Source organism: Zophobas morio, unplaced genomic scaffold (genome assembly GCF_036711695.1).
Source record: "Zophobas morio isolate AGI-343-1 ecotype UQ-CSIRO unplaced genomic scaffold, CSIRO_AGI_Zmor_V1 ptg000023l, whole genome shotgun sequence".
In the NCBI taxonomy this organism is placed as follows: domain Eukaryota; kingdom Metazoa; phylum Arthropoda; class Insecta; order Coleoptera; family Tenebrionidae; genus Zophobas; species Zophobas morio.
The window spans coordinates 649,196-670,521 of NW_026972128.1; the positions used below are offsets into that span (position 1 = coordinate 649,196).

A 21,326-nucleotide genomic window follows, 5' to 3' on the forward strand; every position below is an offset into this window, starting at 1 on the left:
TTGATTAACGCAGACAGTATTTCAATTAAGAGGTAGTGAGCATGAAATTTATCATCATTAAAACGAAGCATTTACCAGATGCCCTATAACGAACCTTCACAAGTTGAAGTTGTCTTCGTGTTTCACAAAATGTAGAACACATACTTACTCTACCCCAGGTTTAACGTTTCTGTCTGGCTTCGCTTGTATGTAGCTTGTGGTTCTTGACGCCTTTGTTAAAGAAATATTCTACACACCGAATCGATTACTTTATGATCTTCTTGTAGATGGTAAAACGTCAACCAAAATTTTGTCCACTCAGTTCCTTCGACAAATTAACCAAACTTGAAATCTAGACACATTTAACGCAAAAGAAAAGACAGGACAGATTTGAGTGTATATACTATGTACCATATTTACGTTGTGAAATAAAAAACTACATTTCTAGAAAAATGTCACACTCAAACCTCAGTTTTTATAATAATTATATATCTTAAAATTACCTTGGTCTAATAATAATTCTCTTGTTATTACAAAGTATTGTTACATAATTGTCGCAAAAAAAAACTAAATGTGACTTTTTAGATCTTCCGTGATAATTCTAATTTGACTTGAATTAGCAATAACAAAATACTACTTTAATAATATTAAATTAATATTTTCTTATATTTTAGGACTATTTACACAGAATGTATTTTATTAATTAACTCGATTTCATAATAAAAATCTTTATTGAAACCAAAAATTCGACAACGTTATTTCAATGGAAAATTTAATGTGGTACCGGTTGTGTTTCAAATGTGAGATAAATTGTTTATCACTAATATTTTAACTGTGCGATTTAAAACACAATCGTGCCAGTGTTACAACTTGTAGATTTTTTGTGCTATTACTTTTATTAAAGGTATAGTGAGATTAACTACATTTGAAAATCTAAAATATTGTAACAATCCTGTCAAATCTAATGTTTTGTTATATTTTGACTGTACCTGCTTCTAGATTCCATTCTGCGGTATAGGTTTACTAGTTTACATAAATTTACTCAATTTTTTATTTTAATTATATAAACTTTTTTTTGCTTCTGGAATATTATACGTTGATTGGTTTGTCAGTTGTTGAATATTTTTTTAGACAAATTCATGAAAAATAGCTCTTAACTAAAACATCAACTAATATTCCAAAATAAACAAAAGTTACAACAAAATACATGAACTGAAAGGGTACTAGAATTCATAACGTGCAACGAAAAAATCTTCTTAGAATCCTGCACCAGTTATACTTAATTATAATTTTTTAGAACAGTAATCCATGAGTAGCTGGTTTTTAAGGTCTAAAAAAAATATCATAGTTATTGAAATCACTGTTTCAAAACTTACAGTAATGAAAGTGCTATAAGTTAGATTCATAACTTTCCCAGCAGTAATATTCAGAGGTAATTTTGAGCGTTCCATTATAATTAGCAACATTTGTCTTGCTTTAGTGTTATATATGTACCAAGGGCTCATGTAAACAGCATTTATTAAACCCTTATTCTACAAATAAGTATTCCAAAAAATGATAAAATTCTTTTCACTTAGATTCCCCAACTGTTACCTCTTCGTACAATAAAGTCCCATAATGACAATAAAAAAATAATTGTACACCCAGCGCCAAGTAACAAACAATAAACATAATACCATTAATACCTTGAAAGGAATTCTGAAAAAAAGGTTAATAGAAACACACTTTATTTAAAAGCATCACTCACAAAAGCTAGTCCAATGCAACAAAAACTTAGTCCGATTGCTGTTCCAGCGATTTGGGAGAATACGCACAAGGAAAAGCAGTTTTCAAACTCAGCGACAAAACTAAAAATAGTAAACGTTGGATATAGCTTACCAGTGCTGGATACTTACTCTAAAATACCGTTATGAAGTAGAATGCACTTCTTTAAACTTTGAAATACATGTTCCGTTTCGACAGTGTCATATTCGTTGCAATTCACTGCGACCCACTTGACGGGTTTCTGTATGTTATATTTTACCTAATATTTTCAGCTGGGTGACAGCATGGTACACTAAGCTCCCAATCAGTGGATCTAGCATTGCAGAAATTCCAAGATAAATACCCACTAAAAACTACACATACAACAAAAAAAAATAACACCAATAAATAAAATACCTGTAACCACGCAAAAATAAATAACATAGAACATTAAAGAACCTGGAACTAATTCATAAGGTAACCAAATTTTTATCGGTAACAGATTTCCCCCACTTTCAAAAAAGGGTATAATATTCCAAGTAACCAAAACGAACGAAATTATAGTGGCAAAAATTCGAATGTTTCTTCGACAAACGAGGAGACACTCACCCATAATTCTTTCTTCAATATTATTCTTGGGCGCAAAACGTGGATCTCCAAAAAACTGAATACACTTCATCAATCTAGAACGATTTTTCAAAAATATGGCCACTTTCAAGCACGCAGCTACTGAATCTGACAAAACTACAACCGCTTCCGTTTTCTGAAACGTGTCGTTAATTTCTTCGACAAGAAGATGAACGACACCCAAAATTGTAACTGTCAAGCACATTGAATACAAAATGTATGTCCAGATTTCTTGTAATTTTGAGCGTTTGTATTCGTGGTATATGCCAACAAATTGTAACGTAGTTAAAACACTTCGAAAACTTTCTGTTATAACATTTGTCATTCTCGTGGTTAGCTGCACAAGTTTTGCGAAATAAATGAAGTCAAGAATTATCTTTTCTCTACGTTCTAGGTATCGTAATTACAGGGATGGCAATGAATTTTATATTATAGGCTTATGCGTTCGGACTTGTAAAGAGAATTAATTTATTTAGCCGGCTGTTATTCATGTTTGATCTCATTAATTATTTAGTGGAGGACTGATAAAGAAACTCAGGAATTAATAGTGAGGTTTTTTTTAAATGCATCTATGTGAATTAATTATTATCAACGAAGAAAGTTTTTTTAATAAATACATATTTTCACTGCTTTTAAAAGGATCAATAGAAGAAGTAAATGTTTACTTTTGTTTCAAGAAAACTAGGATTCTAATAACTGTTGTTAAATAGTCGCACTAAAGCGCAAAATTACATCTAAAAAACAAAATTTATTGTTTTAAAACTAGGGAGAGTCGTTCGTGATCCGAAAAGATTGGAAATCGTATAATACACTAAATGAAATCCATTCTCGTTATTCGATCCGGCTTATTTTTGTTTCGTCCTTATCGCTTTTGTACCAATTTCAATTTAATTAAAAGTCTCAACACTCATGTTCGATATCACTGTAGAAAAAATGCATCAAAAAAGAAAAATAATGAAGACGAACAAACCATAAATATCAGTTGACCTGTTAGTATCTCTCAGTTCGTTAGCAGTCTTGCAGTAATTTTTGCTTCACTTTATTTTTATTTTTCATCTCATATTATGACAAGTTGGATTCATCTTTCATCTGTTCATCATAGAACTGCGTATTGATAAAAACCGTATTTGCAAATATTCGCAAATTTTGTACAATTTTTAGTTTTGTTGAAGGATACATTAACAGTTTAGAATATTAAATACAAAAATAAATAACTAGGTTATCAGGCTTTAATATATCATTATATGGTCGCAAATAGCGTAAGTAAATCTCGCAACTATGTTGCGTTCTCTTTTGTCTTCTGCGCTCCTGGTTATTTCACAATTCTCAATTGCGAACACATTCCGGCATGTTGTTTTAGAGCCCATCGCAGCTTGTCTTTCTTTGGTTGAAGAATCAATGGTTGAAGTAATCCTGACGGGATCCTTTAAATTTTTTCGTGAAATAATAAAATTTGAACATTTAAACAACATATAGTGATCTGTATGTACAGATAACCAAATAATTAATTCTAGAAATTGTAAGATGCTGGAGGTACCTATCAAAGCTTGAAATTAATTGTTACTTTGTGAGTTTCAATTTTTTTATGTACCGAACTTTTGTCGCTAAATTTTCCATACAATTTTACTTTTAATGAGTGATTTAGTTGAAAACACATTCAAGAAAAATATCCAAGGCTAAAACGCGTTTTTGCGATGTTCTTAAAAGTTTGAAAACTGGAAGTGCTCTTAAAACATGCCGGTAAATTACGTCAACGATTAATTAGTTTATGAAATTCGAATTAAATGTAATACTGATGCAACAAACCGGTGTACTGCAAATCTTTGTTTACAATTTTTACTTCCCGAATGTAAGCTAAAGAAGTACTCGAATAGTAATCGAGTCTATTAAACACATATAAAAAAAGAAATCGCCATTAAAGTAAGTCAATGAAAATACACAAGTTATTACGACAGTGTGGCGGCAAATTTAAATTATGGCACACGAGAAATCAGGAAACGTGGTACAGAGGACGTTGTTATGAGAGCGGAATTTAAGCAGTCCGTCACCTTTCATCGATGATTTTACTCTATTGACACCATGTCTCTAGGCCCAAAAAACCTGCTGCATATTAGACGCTCTACCCCATCTTCGCAAAAGAGTTAGCCATTAAACAACTGCGCGTTGTGTACTATTGATCCATCCTATCGGAAGTAAACTGAATGAAGTTCTTATTATTCTAGTTGTCTGAATGGTTGCAAAAAATGTCGCCTGTTTCCACTTACCACACCTTGAAAAAGTAAGAATACAGAGTCTCAAAGATTTTCAGTATCACAGATTCTAAAATTCTACGAATTAACATAGACAAATACATCACTAAAAAATGTTATTTCTAATACTCTGTCATCACCATATATCTAATACTACTACTGTGTATTGCTAACTTTTCAGAAGTAATATAGAAACGGTTTTCATGGACAAGAAGAGACGGAAGATATTGTTTTGTCTATAAGAGTACCAAGGGTCTGTGCGCATGTACACAAAATAGAAGCGTAAGTACGAAATGTCAAAACACATTCAGTCGCGCTATCGACTACAGATCAAGCAAGTACGAATGTATGCGCAGTAATGTTTGGTACCACAGAGAGACAGAGAGGTCCGATATATTGCGCTGCCGTTGTGTTTTCGGATTCTTCTGAGGCCAGTTGGCAATATAGTAGTATTAGATATATGCATCCACTGAACATTTGAAACAGAAATAAATTTCTGTTCGTCTTGCTTTCGGGTCAGGTATTTTTGGTTATCATTATGGTGGTACCATGGCACAAGAAAACATGGTATAATATTACGCATTTTGTGTGACGTCATGTGGCTGTCATGACCGCTAACTTTAAATTCTGACTTGTTGCATGTTCGTATTATCACTATCAACGAACGATCCGAAATTTTGAACACATGCTATTGGCGTCTGATGTTAACTTAACACCTTGGAAGATAAGTTAACCCATAATTAAACACCCAACTGAACCGAATCTCAACCTCTGTTATAACCTCACATTTCGTATCACTGATAAATTGACATTTGACAGCTTTCGAAGTTGTCAGGAGAGCGTTTCAAGTACGGTTTCCAAGGCACTGTGACGTCACGTGGCTGGTGCGCAAAACAGAAAAAAAATCATCCACCGGAGTAGCATACAATGTCTTCTTGTACTATGGGTGGTACTATATACTGTTTCTAGCATACGTTAAAGAAATTGATCTTTCCAATTCTAGGTCCAAGTAATTTGCCACATTTTTTAAACTAATAATAATAATAAATCTAGTCACTTTGCCTCCCACGACCTACTAGAGTTGAAATCTTTTGAAAACAACACACCAATAAAGTTGCGCAGACGACCAATTCTGGTTCGGGCGAGTCAACTTTCAAATTTGAGGAGTGCTTTCAGCTATCACAGTGGTGTGCCTGCCATTGCTGTGTTCCATTTCGTCCGTGTACGATGTTTTATTATTATTCTATAATTCTGGTTTATAAAATCAGTTCTTTTCAGAACTACAGTTCCTTTTGCAGGTGAAGTAAACAATTACTGGAATATTTCTTTTACAATTTTAATTTACGTGCGCAAGAACATTTTTCATTGATCCCTAAAAGCAAAAAAATCTCGAACCCACCGGTTGATTTTCTCCGCGCAGCTTGTGCTGTTTTCAAAAGATTTCTACTATAGAATATCAGTTTTAACACACCCGTTTTAGAAAAAATTATTACTAAACTTGAAACACCTTACTTACTTACAGGACCACTGTTGCTGTTAAAACACAACTCAAGTAAGCTGGAGTATTTTAATTTCAAATACACAAATTACTCTTTGAATGATCGTAATGTCACAAGTTAAATAATAAAATCGACACTATTTAATTTGTAATCTATGAATGCATCATTAAAATTAAACAACACATCAATTTTACTCCTAGACAAAAATAACGGAAAGTGTCATAATTATTTTGTGTCAGGTCACTGGATGTATAAAACTTTTATGAAAGCCCTGTATTACTAATAATATTTGTATTAATACCCTGACTACCGTATTATTTCCAAAATGTTGAACAATAATTGTATGAGTTTTTGAATTTTTCAGTTGTATTTATTTCCGAAACTGTGCATTTTTTCTTGATTGTTGTATGTTTAAATTTTCATTAAAAATGACTTATGGTAACACTGACATGATTATACATAAACGCTGCAATAAAAATTTGTACCTACGTAATAATACAGTCAAACGAAAATGTCAGTTGAAAAATAGTACTTAAAAAAGTGTTTGTACAGTAAAATACTTCTAACATTGTACTATACTCGGATAATCGCATCTCAAGTTTGCCTCATCAAACACTAGACCACTGTTACACCTTTGTTCTAAGGGAATAAACGCACCATTATGGTGCAAACAGTAATAAAAGATAGAGCAGTCGTTAGGATCTCTGACATATCCGACTTTGGAGCAAACATTTCCGATGTCTGTACTTGGCTGAGGAGCTGGCTCGGGTTCCGACTCTGGAGCAGGTGCTGGTTCAGGAGCTGGATCAGGAACCAAATTCTCGTTGGCAGTATTCTGCAACGTAGACAATTAAACATGTGTTTCACGGTTTCAAAAAACGTACTCCAAGTGCTTGATTGATGGTTCTAAGAATCGGATATTTGGTACCACTAATTCCTTTGAAATCATCTGTTTCAATAGACCAAATCATGACACCTCCTAAATTCAGTGATTTAGCGTATTCAGTCTAGGAAAAGATAGTAGATTAAGAAGAGTACTAGACAAGGATAAGCAACCAAATTACTTTAATTGAGATGGATCTCGGATTGTCGAAACCAACCCATTGGTTGCCTTTGTACATGTATGGTGTCTTCTGATTGTCATCAAATTTAACTGTCCAACCACCCTCTTTTTGTAATTCTACGATCTACAAAAAACCTTGAGATAAATCGCTCTCTTGCTAATATTTTACTTACTTCGTTGTATCCCAACATTCCAGCTTCTCCCGTGTATTCGCCCGCATGTCCAGGATTACTAACGACAGCTCCAATATTGTTGTTATTTGGATTTGCCAGAGTGTACGTTCTTCCATACACTCCTAATCCGAGTGCTATTTTTTGTGGATTAGCTCCTCTTTGTATCCAGCCACGGATGGCAGCATCTACAGTCAAAAGCTTCTGATTGGCAGTAACATCAACAGATGATGGGTACAGAGGGGCATTTTGTCCAGTAACATCATCCCAAGAACCATGTAAGTCGTATGCCATTACGTTAATAAGATCTAAATATCTGAAAATAAAAGATCTTGTTTTTAGATTTTTGTTTAAAATGTTTTCAATATGCCATTAAATCAACAATGTAAACATTTTAACTTCTTTTAAACTTGTATTATTCTGAAATGGAACAAAGAAAACTGTAAAATACACACAATATGTCTACGCTTAGCACACGCGTTGAAACGTTTCTGTTTGATGGGTAGTTAATTAGTTTATGATAAGCCGGTGTTAGTAAACGTGTGTTACATTCCCTAAGAACAATAATCAATAAACCTCTGCGAGTTAATTGTAATAACGGGTTAGAAAATAGAGGTAGGACGGCTGTATTTCTATAAGTTTCATTATACAACAAGTTAAATAATAGCTATTTGAGCAATAAGATAGGAAAAGTGACATTTTTCCACATTCTAGACATGAGATTTTTGATCGAGACGAACTCGAGATCAAAAACATGTCGTGAATGTGGAAAGACACTTTTCCTATCAAATTGCACACAAGATTTTGTAAAATTAGGTAAAAAAACTCTTCATTATAAATTTAATTGAATGATAAAATATCAAGTCCCTTTTAATGCAATAAATTTGTTGTCATGGAAAATACAAACAACGCAACATTTTGCAATTTTTCAACGTTTGAAGTGTTCTGGGTGCTTCTTGAGGTAAAAATGTTAGAAGATGATGTTGCATCAGTATCTTTTGATGTTGAAGACTCAGCCACACTGGCACGCAATTCACTATTGCCCGAGAAATCAAAGAAAAAATATAAAAAGGCGTGCAAGGAGTTTGAAAACTGGTGTTTGATATTGTTTTGGTTTATTTTTCCGCTCTAGTTAGGAAAAATTTCACTTTTCCAAACCCAAACGAATGTGGAAAACTAGGACAATTAACAACCGAATTTTACAAAGTAGTTTAAATTGTAAATAAATCAGAGTAGTCCGAGTTTTAAATTTTTCATATAAGTTGGCAGTGGCGGCTCGTCAGATGAGGCAAGTGAGGCGGCGCCTCACAGCATAAGATCTTAAGAACAGATTGACTTAATTTATAATTAAAAAAGAGTTTTCAATGCATTAGTTACAAAAATATGTTGAAATGGGAAATCTGTACATGTTTTTTTATTTTTTACGCTTCCTGCTGACATTCTCCGTTGAATACCGTACGATTTATGCCCCTAGTTCTTTAACTGAAGCGGCCAGAACGTCGGTTCACTTGAACCAGCGAAGCCCAATCACAGACACGGATTTCGATGGCTCAGCTCCTATACTCCTATACATGCGTTCGCTCGGAACTGAGGCGATATCTTCGGTGCTTCTCGGCCAATTTCGGCGTACTCATTAAACCATTTTTCCATTTATTTTACAGAACGGTAGGGTTGCGGGGTGCGTGGGTAATTAGCATGAACGTGAATAAAAACCCACGTGTTGGTGTTTTGTGTTATTGTCTCTTTCATAGGTACAGGTGAGTGAAAAATGAATCCCGAGTACGACATCGTCATGTTGCTTCTTGAAACGCCGTTTTCACGGCGAACCGAGCTAGAACGTCGGCAAATTTTGCTAAATATCGAGCAGTCAAAACCGTTAATTCATTTAACTTCCATTGATAAGCGACAGAATCGTCAGTACTCCAAGTCATTTAAATCAACTTGGTACCTACGAAACATATAAATGGCTCTGCCGTAATATTTAGACAACATCCCGGGATATAACGATTTAACGAATTTCATCCGAAGTGCAAAGTTACATGAAAGTTCCAAAGTACACATTAAAAATTTCATGGGCTTAAAATGTTTAGAAAAAGAACACAACAACTATTCCCGAATCCCTCCAAGAAAGTGCTACTTTCAACAAAATTTTGACTTGTAAAAACATTGTTGATTCAATGTGTTATGGGTGTTATTATTATTATTATTATTATTATTATTAGGACCTACCACTGACCCGGGAATGACCGGTATTCAGGCAAGACTTCTATCATTACTAACTAGTAAGACCAAGTAATATTACTATTATTGTCAAACTTCTATCATCGCCTCACCACATCAGACAGTCACGAGCCGCCACTGTAAGTTGGAATAAAAATTTTCTAAATATAACTTGTGCGACCTGTGCATTACGTATCTACTCTATTAGTCCTAATTATTTATCAGAGTTTAGGAAATTGTGCCCAAACTACATTTATGAAAGTATGTTTTTGATGTGACATATTTTATTTATGAGTTTTATATAAGTTACCTAGTACTGAGAATTTAAGAACTTCAAAAATTTTAAAAACCTCACATAATAAAATATGCAGGGTGAGTCACTAAGAGGGCATTCCTCGATATCTCATTAATTACTAGAAATACAAAAGCAACATACAGACCTAAGTTATCCGGTTCTTTAAGAACTATACTTTAAAATTATTTTTAATTTTACAGTGTTCTGTTCTCAAGGTGTATCATATAACTTAGTTTTTTTTTAATAAAATATCATATATATTTTCACATATTTTGATTGACCCCTTCTTAGGCTTTGTAACCACAGTTTACCTTTAAATTTCCAATGCGAAGTGGCCATGTTATTCCAATTTTGTTGATTTTTTTGGCAATGGAAGGGTTCACAAAAAAATCACAATAGCGTTATTTTTAAAGTCTTTGTTGTGGTGTCAAATAAATCAAGTTTTAGTATGCAGAGTGATTATAAAAAAATTTACATCTCTGTAATTTTCAAATATCGATATTTCAGTTTTTGTATCTCTCAAAAAAGTAAAAAATCCCGGTAAGCAACAATTTTAAATACAGAAAATACCCAGCTAAAAGAAAGAGAACAAAAAATAAAATAAAATGAAGTAATGAAATATAGGGTGTTCTATTTGAAAAAACTGAAATATCGATATTTACAAATTGTAATAATTAAAATACTTTTTATAAACACCCCGTACATGTAAATTTTATCTTTTTTATATCACAACAATGTACCTTTATTTATCTCTCTACAAAATATTATAAGACGGACTTCACTGACTTTAAAAGTAACCCTACTATGGCTTTTTTGTGAATGCTTCAATTCCTAAAAAATTTCAATAAACTTGGAATAACGTGACAACGTCGCATCGTATTTTCAAAAATAAACTGTGGTTGTAAAGCCTAAGAGAAAGTCAATTAAAATATATAAAAATATATGTAGCGTATTTCATTTAAAAAAACAAAGTTGTGTGTTACTCCTTAAAAGCGGAACACTCTGTATAGTTCAAAATATTTTTACAGTATAGTCCCCAAGAAATCGTACAACTTTTGTCTTCGACTGTTTTTTCTATTGATAATAATTAATGAGACATCGAGAAACGAGCGCTTAGCGACAATCTGTATATGTATAAACCACTACAGAGGTTTCTTATGTCGTGGTAAGTTTAATGTAGACTGTTTCACTTGCACTAAATTCTAAGACAGCATAAATAATACTATAATAAATTTCTTAACAGTCGACTTTCTTAAAAAATATACATATTTTTTTTTCTTCGTGCAGATATTTTTTATACTACAACAATTTTAATAAGAATTATTTTCTTAATAATGCCTAAAACACGCAGAGAGAAACAAAAAAACACAATCAGAGGCAGCCATGGATTTTTAAATATTTATCTATAATCATTGCATTTTAAACTTCAACTTTCCAATTGACAGTACTCTGACAAGACAAACATTCTATCAAAGATAAATCTTCAGAAATCTAAGAACATCGTCGATCGTGATTTTTTATTGTTCTCTCCGTAGAACTGTTCACTGACTGTAAAATTCGCATACACTTGACAAAACTAAAAATTAATTGGTCCACGTATCTGTCGTCTCAAAATTTATTGAAGTATATAAATTTCTGCAAAAGTCATTACGTGCAATGCATTTTTAACGTCAGCTTTACAACACAAGCTTTTCAAAGAACACCAAATTTTACGATTTATTTTACGACGATGCACCACGCGTATAAATATTTTGAATTGATAAAACAATCGTCTTTATGAGAATCCATAATCACTAAATTATTTACACAATTTTAGGAAGGACAAAATAACGTAGGTAGATATAATTACGATACAATTATGTTATATTAGGATAATAAGAATTTAATACTTCTTATAAAGATTAGGGATATATCAAATTAAGATTTCCATATTAAGCTAAATGCAATCACGTTGACAAAATCTATTGTATATGTTATAGTGAAAGTTGGAAATGCAGTTAATTCTAACAATCACTAGGGAATGCTAGCATTCACTAGTCAAAAGTTCTCTATAAATGCCAGCATTCCCTAGTGATTGTTGGCATTCACAGGTTTCCGGCTTTCACTGTAACATATGCACTATTTCGTATGTCTCTAGAAAATTCTTCTTCAAAAAATAATTTTGTAAAAACCAAACGATATAAACATTAAATTATATGTGTATCAATCTGCTTACGCAATTATGGCAAATTTCACTTACTTAGACAAGGCTGGAACATCGTAGGACAAATCCACCGACCCAGAAGTAGCCGCAACAGCAGCCGTTAAGAGCAAACCGTGTTTGTCAAATTCCGTCCTAAATTCTTTTATCAAGATTGCAAAATTTTGCTACAAGTTCAAACAATAAATCATAAATATTTTTCAAAAATGAAATATCAAATACTTTATCTACTGCAGCTCCTCCGCGTTGTCCTGGATACTCCCAATCCAGATCGAACCCATCAAATCCATAACTTCGCACCAAATTTAGAGCGCTTTTAATAAAATTAGCTCTTTTGCTAGCGCTTGCCGCAACATTAGAATATCTGAGCGAACCTTCATTCCAGCCACCGATGGCTAACAGGGTTTTTAAGTTCTTATTCTTTTGTTTCAAGGCATTAAACCGCTTAATATTCCCTAGAGAAAATACACAATAGAATTGAAACCCAACTGGGTAATGGAAATTACCCTGATTAATATCCAAATTCTCCTCAAGATGTCTGACGCTTCCATCATCCGTAATACCAACAAATGAATAAATAAGATGCGTGCAGAGCGTCGGATCGATGTCTTCGACAGTGAATCTGCCATTACCTCTTCTGTAAGCGGACCAGATCCCATGATAACAGACCACTTTATCTGCGAACATAAACATTTATTGTCTTGTTGTAAAATTAAAAATGTATTTAATAAATGATTGACGAATGCGTGTTTCATTTATTGCGTCGTATTTCACCTGTAGCAGCTGAAACAATTTCAACGCTGATGTAAACTAGTGCAATTCCTACAACGAGTTTGGGCACCATTGTGAAAATAAATCCCTACAAAATTTAATTAAAATAAAATGAATGACAGTGGAAATTCTAGACGCTCACCTGCTAACAGATCTACGGCATTTAAGACTCTGACAATTTTTTCCCTAACCGGCACTTTTATTTAAAATGCGTTATAAACTTAATCTTTTTGTACATAATTGGTTAAGCGTCATTTATCTCTAAATCTTTTCATTTTACAATAAAATTCCTAGTAGGCGACAAATGTAGGACAGTTTTATGCTTTTATTAATGCCTCAATTATCAAGTCTATATGTAGAGTCGTTGCATCATTATTTTCCTGTATTTTGTTTGAGGTATAAACAAATATAATTTTATTAAAAACTATTCATTAATGTTAATAAAGAGGAAAAGTAGTATAGTGGGGGACCTTTTGGGGCTTAGTTTAATATGAGCGTTATCGTTTTAAATTACAGCAAGATTATTTTTTTAATAAAGTTAAAACGTACCTTATTTATTTAAAACTTTGTGTCGCAACTAAAAATTTCATTCATAAAATTAGGTAGTAATCAGACTTAAATTAAAATTTATGAATGTATTATTATCACACGTTCTAGAATAATTTAAATCTAAATTAAAGTTCACAAAATTCCATTAGTTTTGTTTTTCGTTTTTAATTGTTAATGTATATATTTTTTTCTGTTTGTCTAATGATAAAGTTTTAGTCAACACAAGTACTTGTGTATATACATACATGGCGTTTGAAATAACTAATAATAATCAGTAAAGACCGCCATATACAGAACTGATTTATCGTTAATTATTAAATAATTAATAATAACTGCACCAAATTGCAATTGACGCTAAATAATCTACAGTTTTCAAAATTATACTTTTTATTTAGTGCAAGCTAAGGAAGTATTGCAATACGGTCTATCCAGCGAACCAGCGAATAGTTACTTTCATGATTTCTCGACGTTTCATTAGTATGAAAAAAATAAATCTCCCATTTCCATATGTCATTTGTCGTCTATATCGATTTTTATTAGACAGATAATCTCCGAACTACTGGACCGATTGTTTTCAAATTTTCTACGCATTTCACCACGTCACTACAAATTTTGCATGGTTACATCTAAATTAATGAGCAAAAATATATGAAAAATGATGTTGGTGATCCTGATATACTGTCTATCGTGGATAAAATTCCGCAAAATTATATTTGAAGAACGGGTAGAAATATCTAAATTCTGAAAACGCCATTGCTTTTAGTTTGAAGGGGGAAACTTAATTTAGTACACCGCAAAAATGACGTGCATATGGCGTCAGTGGTAACCTATGTTTTTTTTTTAAATTGCAACATATTTTTTATCGAATTTTAATAAATCAGTATTATGCGATTAAACACTTGGGTGTTTAATTCATTTTCAGTTGATAAAAAAGAGATAACTTATAAGTCCGAGAAATTTTATCTGGGGCCCTGCATGTTTTAGCTTCAAAATTACGTAGTTGTGTAATGAAACCAGGAAGGTGTTAATTCATTGTTTATGTTTCTGTGTATATTGTGCATGGTGCAAAAGTGCTATGCTGTTGCTGTCATCGGATGGTATATTGCAGTCTTTTTATTTCGAGAATTAAGTATTTAATTATGTTTTAGGCTGCAACCTCGTAACTGACTCAGTTCCAAACTTCAACCTTATTTAAACAGATAATACTGGATTGGTAGTGAATCATTTGACAATAGACTACAATAAATCCTGATTAACGATACTTTAATGAAGTAGCTAAATACCGCAATAAGGGTTTTTTTTTTACTTTTATAGTCTCTAAATATCTCGAAACATCAAGTCAAAAAATAATATTGGCTTCCACAATAAAACATTACTACAAGAATATTCCAGTAAGCCTAGCTGTTAGGACATAATCTTTTTTTTTTTGTATAACATGTTTTGGAAATACGTTCCGAACCCGATCCCTTTCGTTCCCTGCAGGTTAAAATATCGTTTTCCACTCATTTAGTCTTTGGTATAGGTATCTTATTCTAATAAGTCATTCAGTCCCAAAAAATACTACATTATGATCGAATTAACCCTTCTACTCGTATGATTCATAAATAGTCAGATGGTATTCATCTTTACCTCGGGTTTAAGGCAAATCAAATGTTATTTTAAAAAATTTGTTGCCAATACTAAATCGCATGACTATACATGTAACAAAATGCCACGCCTTTAAGCGCTGTAATTTTGGAGATAAGTGACATATTGCGGCTTACAATCGTCGACTACATATTTACATATACGTTTATGGTGGGTAAGTAGTGTGCAAATTGAGAACAAGGAAAACAAATTTGAACAGAATTAATGCATCACATTGCATAACATTATTTAAAAATAAAACAACAGTGATTATTATTATTACGTTCAGTAACAAGAAATTCGGAAAAATATTATATTGCCCTTTGTTCCATTCGGTAAAAATATTTGCTTTAGATCTTGATTAAAGTCATAGTTTAAATAAACATTGTTTAGTTTCTCCGAATACCTAATCCTTGATAAATCCTTGCGGTATTTAGCATGTTTGCACTTAATTGCAGGGGAAGTTGTAACTGAATTGTCATAAAACGGTGAATGTGTTTACTGCCATATAATTTTTTCTCACATTACTATTAAATTTGAGAGAATACTTATTTTATTTCTAAATATAATCTCAACAGACTTATACCGAGGAATCGTGGTTTCTATCTTAGCTTAAATTTTTTATGGAATTCATTTTACATTTTGTAAACACACAAGTGCATAAGTATGTTATTTTATAAAATTTAAGTAAGTTTTACTATAAAAAATGTTGAGGTGACGTTATCAAAATATTGATGGGGATAAATAGACAAATTTCAGTTAACTTTTTACCATCTACACTATATTTCTAACATTTATCTAAAATTTGACCAGAATTAGTCCGATAGTTTTAGACAATATACAGGGTGACTGCGAAATAAGTGCAAATATTTTAACCACGGCATCCCCCACCCTAGTAGAGCCGAAATATAGAAAAAATAAATTAAAAATCTAATGGGGCAAAACCCCCATGAACCACCCTCGATACGAAGGCACTGAGCCACCTTGTAAACAGAGTTGGAAAAACGTTCGAATAAAAACGACCTAAACACTTTCAGTTTCAATTAAAAGTAAAACCGACTTTTTGCTGCTTATCATTCGTTCATTCATTTACTCATTCATCGTTAAAGGTCAGTGTGAAAGTTTTTTAGTAATTTTGATTCTGACGGATGTTTGGTCCTTGTCACAACGATTTTACATTGTTTATTGGAACAGAAATAAGAGCAACTTAGAATGCTACTACCTTTTTACAAGAAATGTTGAAAATGTTGTCCTTGACTAGCAATACAGGCGTCAGAGCGTCGCAAGAGGTTTGTTGATAGGTAAAAAAACACCGGAGTAGCGGCTGCCACTTTCACTTGTTGAAGCTCTTCGATAATTTCTGGACACTGTTGATTTCCACAAACGAATTGTTTCATCCAACCAATACACGTTTCTCGAAAATCGTCTCTTGAAATCGTACTTGTTGACGACTATGTGGAGTTCCATCGGACAAAAAGTGAGTTACAAAACGTGGACAATCAGCGGGCTCCAAACTGTGCACTTTGTCAACATGGTATGGTTATGACCGTGTACTTTTAATGTAGGATGCACTACAAGCTGCGAAAATCCAATTTCTTCTTTCTGTCCCATCACGAGCACGATCGTGAGTTTGAGGTTGAAGGTACCATGATCTCGGAGATGCTGTACCACTGATGCAAATTACCATATCGACACACTCTGCATTGGAAAACTGGACCATACACCGATTTCAACGACCGCTCGATAATGACTGGCCCTTTTCGTGTTTTTCACGTTGCGATTAAAAAAGTGCCTGATAAAGTTACTTTTTTGGTTCTTACTCCGAGTCCCCTACCCATTCATTGCAGTAATTATGTAGGTCACGAAACATTACCAGCGGCGCGTATAACAATTTACATTTAATTTCAAATAATTTTTTCTAGACACTCCTACCACTTAGGACCGTGAATTTTTGCCAGTGACATAATGATATTGTGAGCTATTGCCCATTTTTTTTTGCATGTATTTCGCAGTCAACCTGTATGGCTACTCAAAAATCGACACAGACGATAGACAATAGACGACAGATGATACACAAATAAACAAACAGTAAAGTAGCCATTCGAGGGCTTCAAACATTGTGAAGTCGTTAATATTATCTTACTAAATATCGAACACAATTATATTGTCAAAAAATATTTTTAAAAAAACGTTCCTACTAAGAAATAAAAGTTGTTCTTATTTCCAACCGATCAAAATTAAATTTTAAAACAAACTTCCTTTCCCTTGTATACGTATTTCCTACACAGTTGAGATAAAACACCCCATATTAGTAGAAGAATATTTATAGAGTATAGAACTTCAATTGCTAAGACCATTAGAACACATCTTGTTTTTGTGCCTTCTGTTTATAAAATATGCGCAAATTTCCTGTGATTGAATCACTGCGCATAAAATATTTAATAAATTCAGCTTCAACATATTTATTCCATTTTTTTTTAATTAAAAGTAAGAGGCACGTACGTACAATGAAAAAATTTTCCATTTTACGCTGTCAAAGGAAATACTGTTCAGCATCTTTGAATCAATAACCTCAAATTTTACATGCATCCTGAACACAATAAATTTCCATTAAACACTCGAGCGCACAAAATAAATTTCCTTTAAATTGCCTTTCCACTTTTTGTAAAACATAGTTTGCTTTTAGTTATCGTCAGTGTTATCATCTCGCAGAGCCTTCGTCGTTCACCTCTAAAAACATCGTGTCCTGTCCCTAGCAGGTTAACAGAGTAAGTAATGATAACAAAAATGCTTTCAAAATAACCTTTGTTATCTCACGTTACGCTTCCTGCCACATTATTAAAGAAAATGTGTACGTGAATTTGAATAGATAGTATTCAGAGTTTGCTTTACCTCGGCCGTAGGCACTCGCTGAAATACTGAAAGGCTGTAATGGGGCTCATAACAGTATGTTTAAATAAAAATAAGTTTCAACATAACTGTAGTAGCGTCTATAAAAGCTTAGTTTACCTATTACGTCATTTTTTGAATAAAACATTCTTATTTCATAAAATTAAAAATGAATCGGCCAATAATTACATACGTTATCTGCAGGTTAATTAATCAGATTACTAAAAGGCAAACTGCTGATACGAAGACGAGGTGCTATTTGGAACAAAATGAGAGAAATAAAGAATCTGACTGAACATCTCACTCATTTTCTAAAGTTGAAGGACACAGTGAGACAGACGGTCAACGAAAACTTGATAGAATTTCTCTGAATGTGATTATTCGCATGGCCGACTTCATTAATATACACTAACGTGTATATACGGCCGTTTCAATTTTTGATTTTCCATTAGAAAAAATGTTCCGCCGCCTAGTGCATATTGTGGCACCCTCAAACGACAGATCTCGTGCTATTTCTGTCAAATTAATTGTCGAGTTGAAACTGACATTGACAACAAATTTTACTCGAAGCATAAAAAAAAGCAGTTTGGTTCAGATAATAAGGTTTTTTTTTAATTTTATCACAAAGCACAGTAAGTAAAACAATAATATTAACGTAAAGTTACAATTTCAATACTTTTCGACTTTTAGGTTTAAAATTTAATGCAAATCTCTTGACAGAATCTGTGGTCTCCAAGCAAAGATTGCTGAGAACTGGCTTTACAGTCGTTTTGATTATATATTTGCACACAGAATCCCTGTGATTTGCACAGACGAAAATGGGATTTTGCACAAGGTGTGGATACAGTTCTTCAAGTATGTATTTACCAGGATTATCATGTTGTAGAAATGGCAACATTTGCTGGATGCTTTCAGCTATCAGCTGAATAATACCAACAAAGATATCTTTGGGAAAGACTAAACCTCCTCAGTTTTGAATGGCAATCAATTGTAGCAAAGGACCTGGAATGCTAGTACATAATAGAGGTGTTAAACATTCATCACAATGAAATAAATCTTCTAATTTTTTTATTATGTATCCTGCCAAGAAAGCTACTGATGCTGAGAAAATATTATTATCAGGTATGATGCACTTCTTAAGATTGTGAATATTTCTTCGTTCTTCAATTGGAAATATGAGTTGTTATGTGTGCTTAGTAAAGCTCTCTCTGTTTTCTTGTAAATTTAAAATATTTGCAGGACTAATATAGTTAACATTTTCAGCAGTGTTTGAGGAATGGGAAGCTTTAACAATCCCACAACGAAGAATTTGCCTTAATGCATAATCTGCAGCTCTGGCATCTGTGGCATCATTAGAACCACCTTTCAGTCTTACATGTGAAAACATGGCCTCTACTGCGTCTGAGCTGAAGGATCGCGTTACAACATAATAGAAGCCAACCTGGCTTAGCAAAAAATTTACACAGAGGTATGTGCTTTTTGCCGTGAATTGTAACGCATGAGCTGTTTCCTTAGTAAGACCTTTAAATCCAACATCTACAGAAGTCTTCTGGATATCGTCAATATACTTTGGAAATGTGACATTTAACCAGTCAAGACGTTCATCTGAAATATGCACATATGGTGCAATACTGCTATCTAGTGAACGAAGATAGTGATCTCTGCTTGAAACATTATGCACCTGAAAAAAATGGTACATGTTTTCCATATAGAATATAGAGGCATCAGCGTCTACAAAGCGATCGTCCCCTGCAGTTTTTAGAAATTTTAAAGAAGAGGTTACAGTAGGTGAAAAAACTTGGATTGCTCTTAGGACATTCATTTTTTCAAAGTTTGATGGAAATAGATGCTTCTTTGTTAAATATCTGACAGGCTTTACTGGCATTCCCTCCTGCAAATCATACAATAATTTGAGGTAACATGATGAAATTTTGCCTTGAGAAGAATACATATCATGGTCTAAAAACAAATTTCGTGCATTTTTTAGAGCATGGCAGAAATCGAAACTCAAAAATAGTGGAATATGTTCCAGAATGGGATGATTAATGGAATTTTTCAGTGATCCGTTTCCAAATTTTTTAAAGAGGGCGACATTTGTTGAAATATTGTTTGTAACAAATCTAATCACAATGTAGCCGCAGTTTGTCAGAAGTTGTAAAATGTTTTTTGTTAATAAATATAATTCCTGAGTTGTTAACGACGAGTGGAAAAAATACCCTGCTGGTATTGTATATCTAGTACTCAATCCCTGCACCACAAAACAAAGCATCTTGTTGGCTACTTTTGGCTTAGTTCCAACACGAGTAGAACTTGTTGTCTCTAAGCCATAAATTCGATCTTCTGTCCTACAGTAATGAACTTTTTCTTTTATGGACATGTCGTCCATTATTAAGGAGCAGATCCTTTCAACTGGCTTTTTTAATTGACCAATTTCTGCACACAATCGCTCTTGGATCAGCTTATTTTGACCATGAAAGTCTCCAAGGAATCTGGATATAGTCGATTTTGAAGGCAGTTTTAGTAAGTTATTGTGGCAAAATCTGTAACCTTTAGGCGAACAAAATCTCCAGACAGTACACAGACGAAGAGACATTTCTGACCACCTAGGTATTTTTTTATAGTGATTTTTTATCAAGTCCAAAAGAAATATTGACTTTTCATCTGCGTTGTTTGCGTCTTCTATAATTTTGGTTATTTTTAAAGCATCCAAATTTTTTACTTTTTCTTCTAACTCTCTCATTTTTGATAAACATTCAGAATTCTTTCGTTTCATTCTACTCAATTGTTGCTTTAAAACTTTGTTGTGGTACCTGAGATCTTTAAGTTCTTGTTTATCCTTTGCACTTAAATCATCACATGTGGAAACATTAGTTTCCTTATTAGCATTTTGGAATGAGGAAACGGAAGTTGGATGAGTGTCTTCTAAAAAAGGATTTGTTGGTTGGGTACTAGAAATGTCAGGATCAGTAGGATTCTGGAATGATGACAAAGATTTATAGATTATGTGAGGTACGTAGATTTTTATGTACATACGAATATAAACGGAACCGCTTGTTTATTAAGACGAGTACTTTTTGCGCTTCTAACAATACATTCTGTTGCAAAATGTTTGGAACACACAACATTATGATCGTTTATCTTGGTCAGATCTAAAATAATTCGAATAAAATATTTTTTGAGGAACTTTTTTTATGAAATACCACAAAATTTTGAAAGTGATTCAAACCATTTGTTTCTAAGATCTACTTCCGCAGGAATTCCAAAAAGTGGATTCTGTGTATTACCACAAATCATACACTTTCTTCCCATATTATAAAGACCTAGTTTTATTAACAACGATAATAATTCATGCCCAAAATTATTTTGGATTTGAAAATTGTCAAAGAAAATTTCTGACAGTAGTGACAGTTTAGTTCAAGACATTGCCGTGGGTGGCGTATGCTTAT

The 21,326-nt window shown here is 33.0% G+C and overlaps 3 protein-coding genes and 2 long non-coding RNA genes across 6 annotated transcripts in view; 2 read left to right on the forward strand and 3 right to left on the reverse strand.

Annotated features, from left to right (window-relative positions):
- Positions 1-691: 691 nt before the first annotated feature.
- Positions 692-2,554, reverse strand: LOC135134238 (odorant receptor 10a-like). Its single transcript, XM_064062867.1, has 6 exons — positions 2,318-2,554; positions 1,875-2,002; positions 1,727-1,826; positions 1,573-1,677; positions 1,356-1,511; positions 692-1,309 (listed from the first exon to the last, which is right to left on the reverse strand). Exons 1-6 carry the CDS (start codon positions 2,552-2,554, stop codon positions 1,259-1,261), a joined length of 777 nt encoding a protein of 258 aa, XP_063918937.1. The 3' UTR covers positions 692-1,258.
- A 4,057-nt stretch (positions 2,555-6,611) lies between these two features.
- LOC135134148 (chitotriosidase-1) lies at positions 6,612-13,043 on the reverse strand. The gene is made up of 9 exons (XM_064062768.1): positions 12,959-13,043; positions 12,820-12,904; positions 12,552-12,722; positions 12,268-12,500; positions 12,085-12,212; positions 7,334-7,646; positions 7,162-7,284; positions 6,982-7,104; positions 6,612-6,932 (listed from the first exon to the last, which is right to left on the reverse strand). The coding sequence occupies exons 2-9, from the start codon at positions 12,887-12,889 to the stop codon at positions 6,660-6,662; spliced, it is 1,434 nt and encodes a 477-aa protein (XP_063918838.1). The 5' UTR covers positions 12,890-12,904; positions 12,959-13,043; the 3' UTR covers positions 6,612-6,659.
- Positions 13,044-17,472: 4,429 nt separating this feature from the next.
- On the reverse strand, positions 17,473-18,210 carry LOC135134154 (uncharacterized). Its single transcript, XR_010281238.1, has 3 exons — positions 18,074-18,210; positions 17,795-17,901; positions 17,473-17,743 (listed from the first exon to the last, which is right to left on the reverse strand). It is a non-coding gene; the product is annotated as an uncharacterized LOC135134154 (long non-coding RNA).
- The window catches only part of LOC135134146 (neuroendocrine convertase 2), a 138,770-nt gene continuing 135,142 nt past the window's right edge, over positions 17,699-21,326 (forward strand). Inside the window, exon 1 of the mRNA XM_064062766.1 lies at positions 17,699-17,759. The gene's annotated coding sequence lies outside the window, so the exon portion shown is untranslated. The remainder of the gene's footprint in view (positions 17,760-21,326) is intronic.
- Positions 18,518-20,081, forward strand: LOC135134546 (uncharacterized). Of its 2 annotated transcripts, none has more exons than XR_010281350.1 (5): positions 18,518-18,735; positions 18,796-19,002; positions 19,144-19,348; positions 19,396-19,795; positions 19,868-20,081. It is a non-coding gene; the product is annotated as an uncharacterized LOC135134546 (long non-coding RNA). The 2 variants fall into 2 exon arrangements; XR_010281349.1 differs by having other exon boundaries at positions 18,518-18,715; positions 18,767-19,002.

Bases quoted from the DNA above. Each gene is read 5' to 3' on its own strand.
- LOC135134238 (XM_064062867.1), bottom strand. From the start codon at position 2,554: ATGTGCTTGACAGTTACAATTTTGGGTGTCGTTCATCTTCTTGTCGAA. The intron at 1,827-1,874 runs GTAAGTATCCAG...TACTATTTTTAG, and splicing joins CTTCATAACGGTATTTTAGA to TTTTGTCGCTGAGTTTGAAA. The intron at 1,512-1,572 runs GTAACAGTTGGG...ACTTATTTGTAG, and splicing joins GGACTTTATTGTACGAAGAG to AATAAGGGTTTAATAAATGC.
- LOC135134148 (XM_064062768.1), bottom strand. From the start codon at position 12,889: ATGGTGCCCAAACTCGTTGTAGGAATTGCACTAGTTTACATCAGCGTT. The intron at 12,501-12,551 runs GTAATTTCCATT...TATTTTCTCTAG, and splicing joins GAATTTGGATATTAATCAGG to GGAATATTAAGCGGTTTAAT. The intron at 7,647-12,084 runs GTAAGTGAAATT...TTTTATTTTCAG, and splicing joins GATGTTCCAGCCTTGTCTAA to ATATTTAGATCTTATTAACG.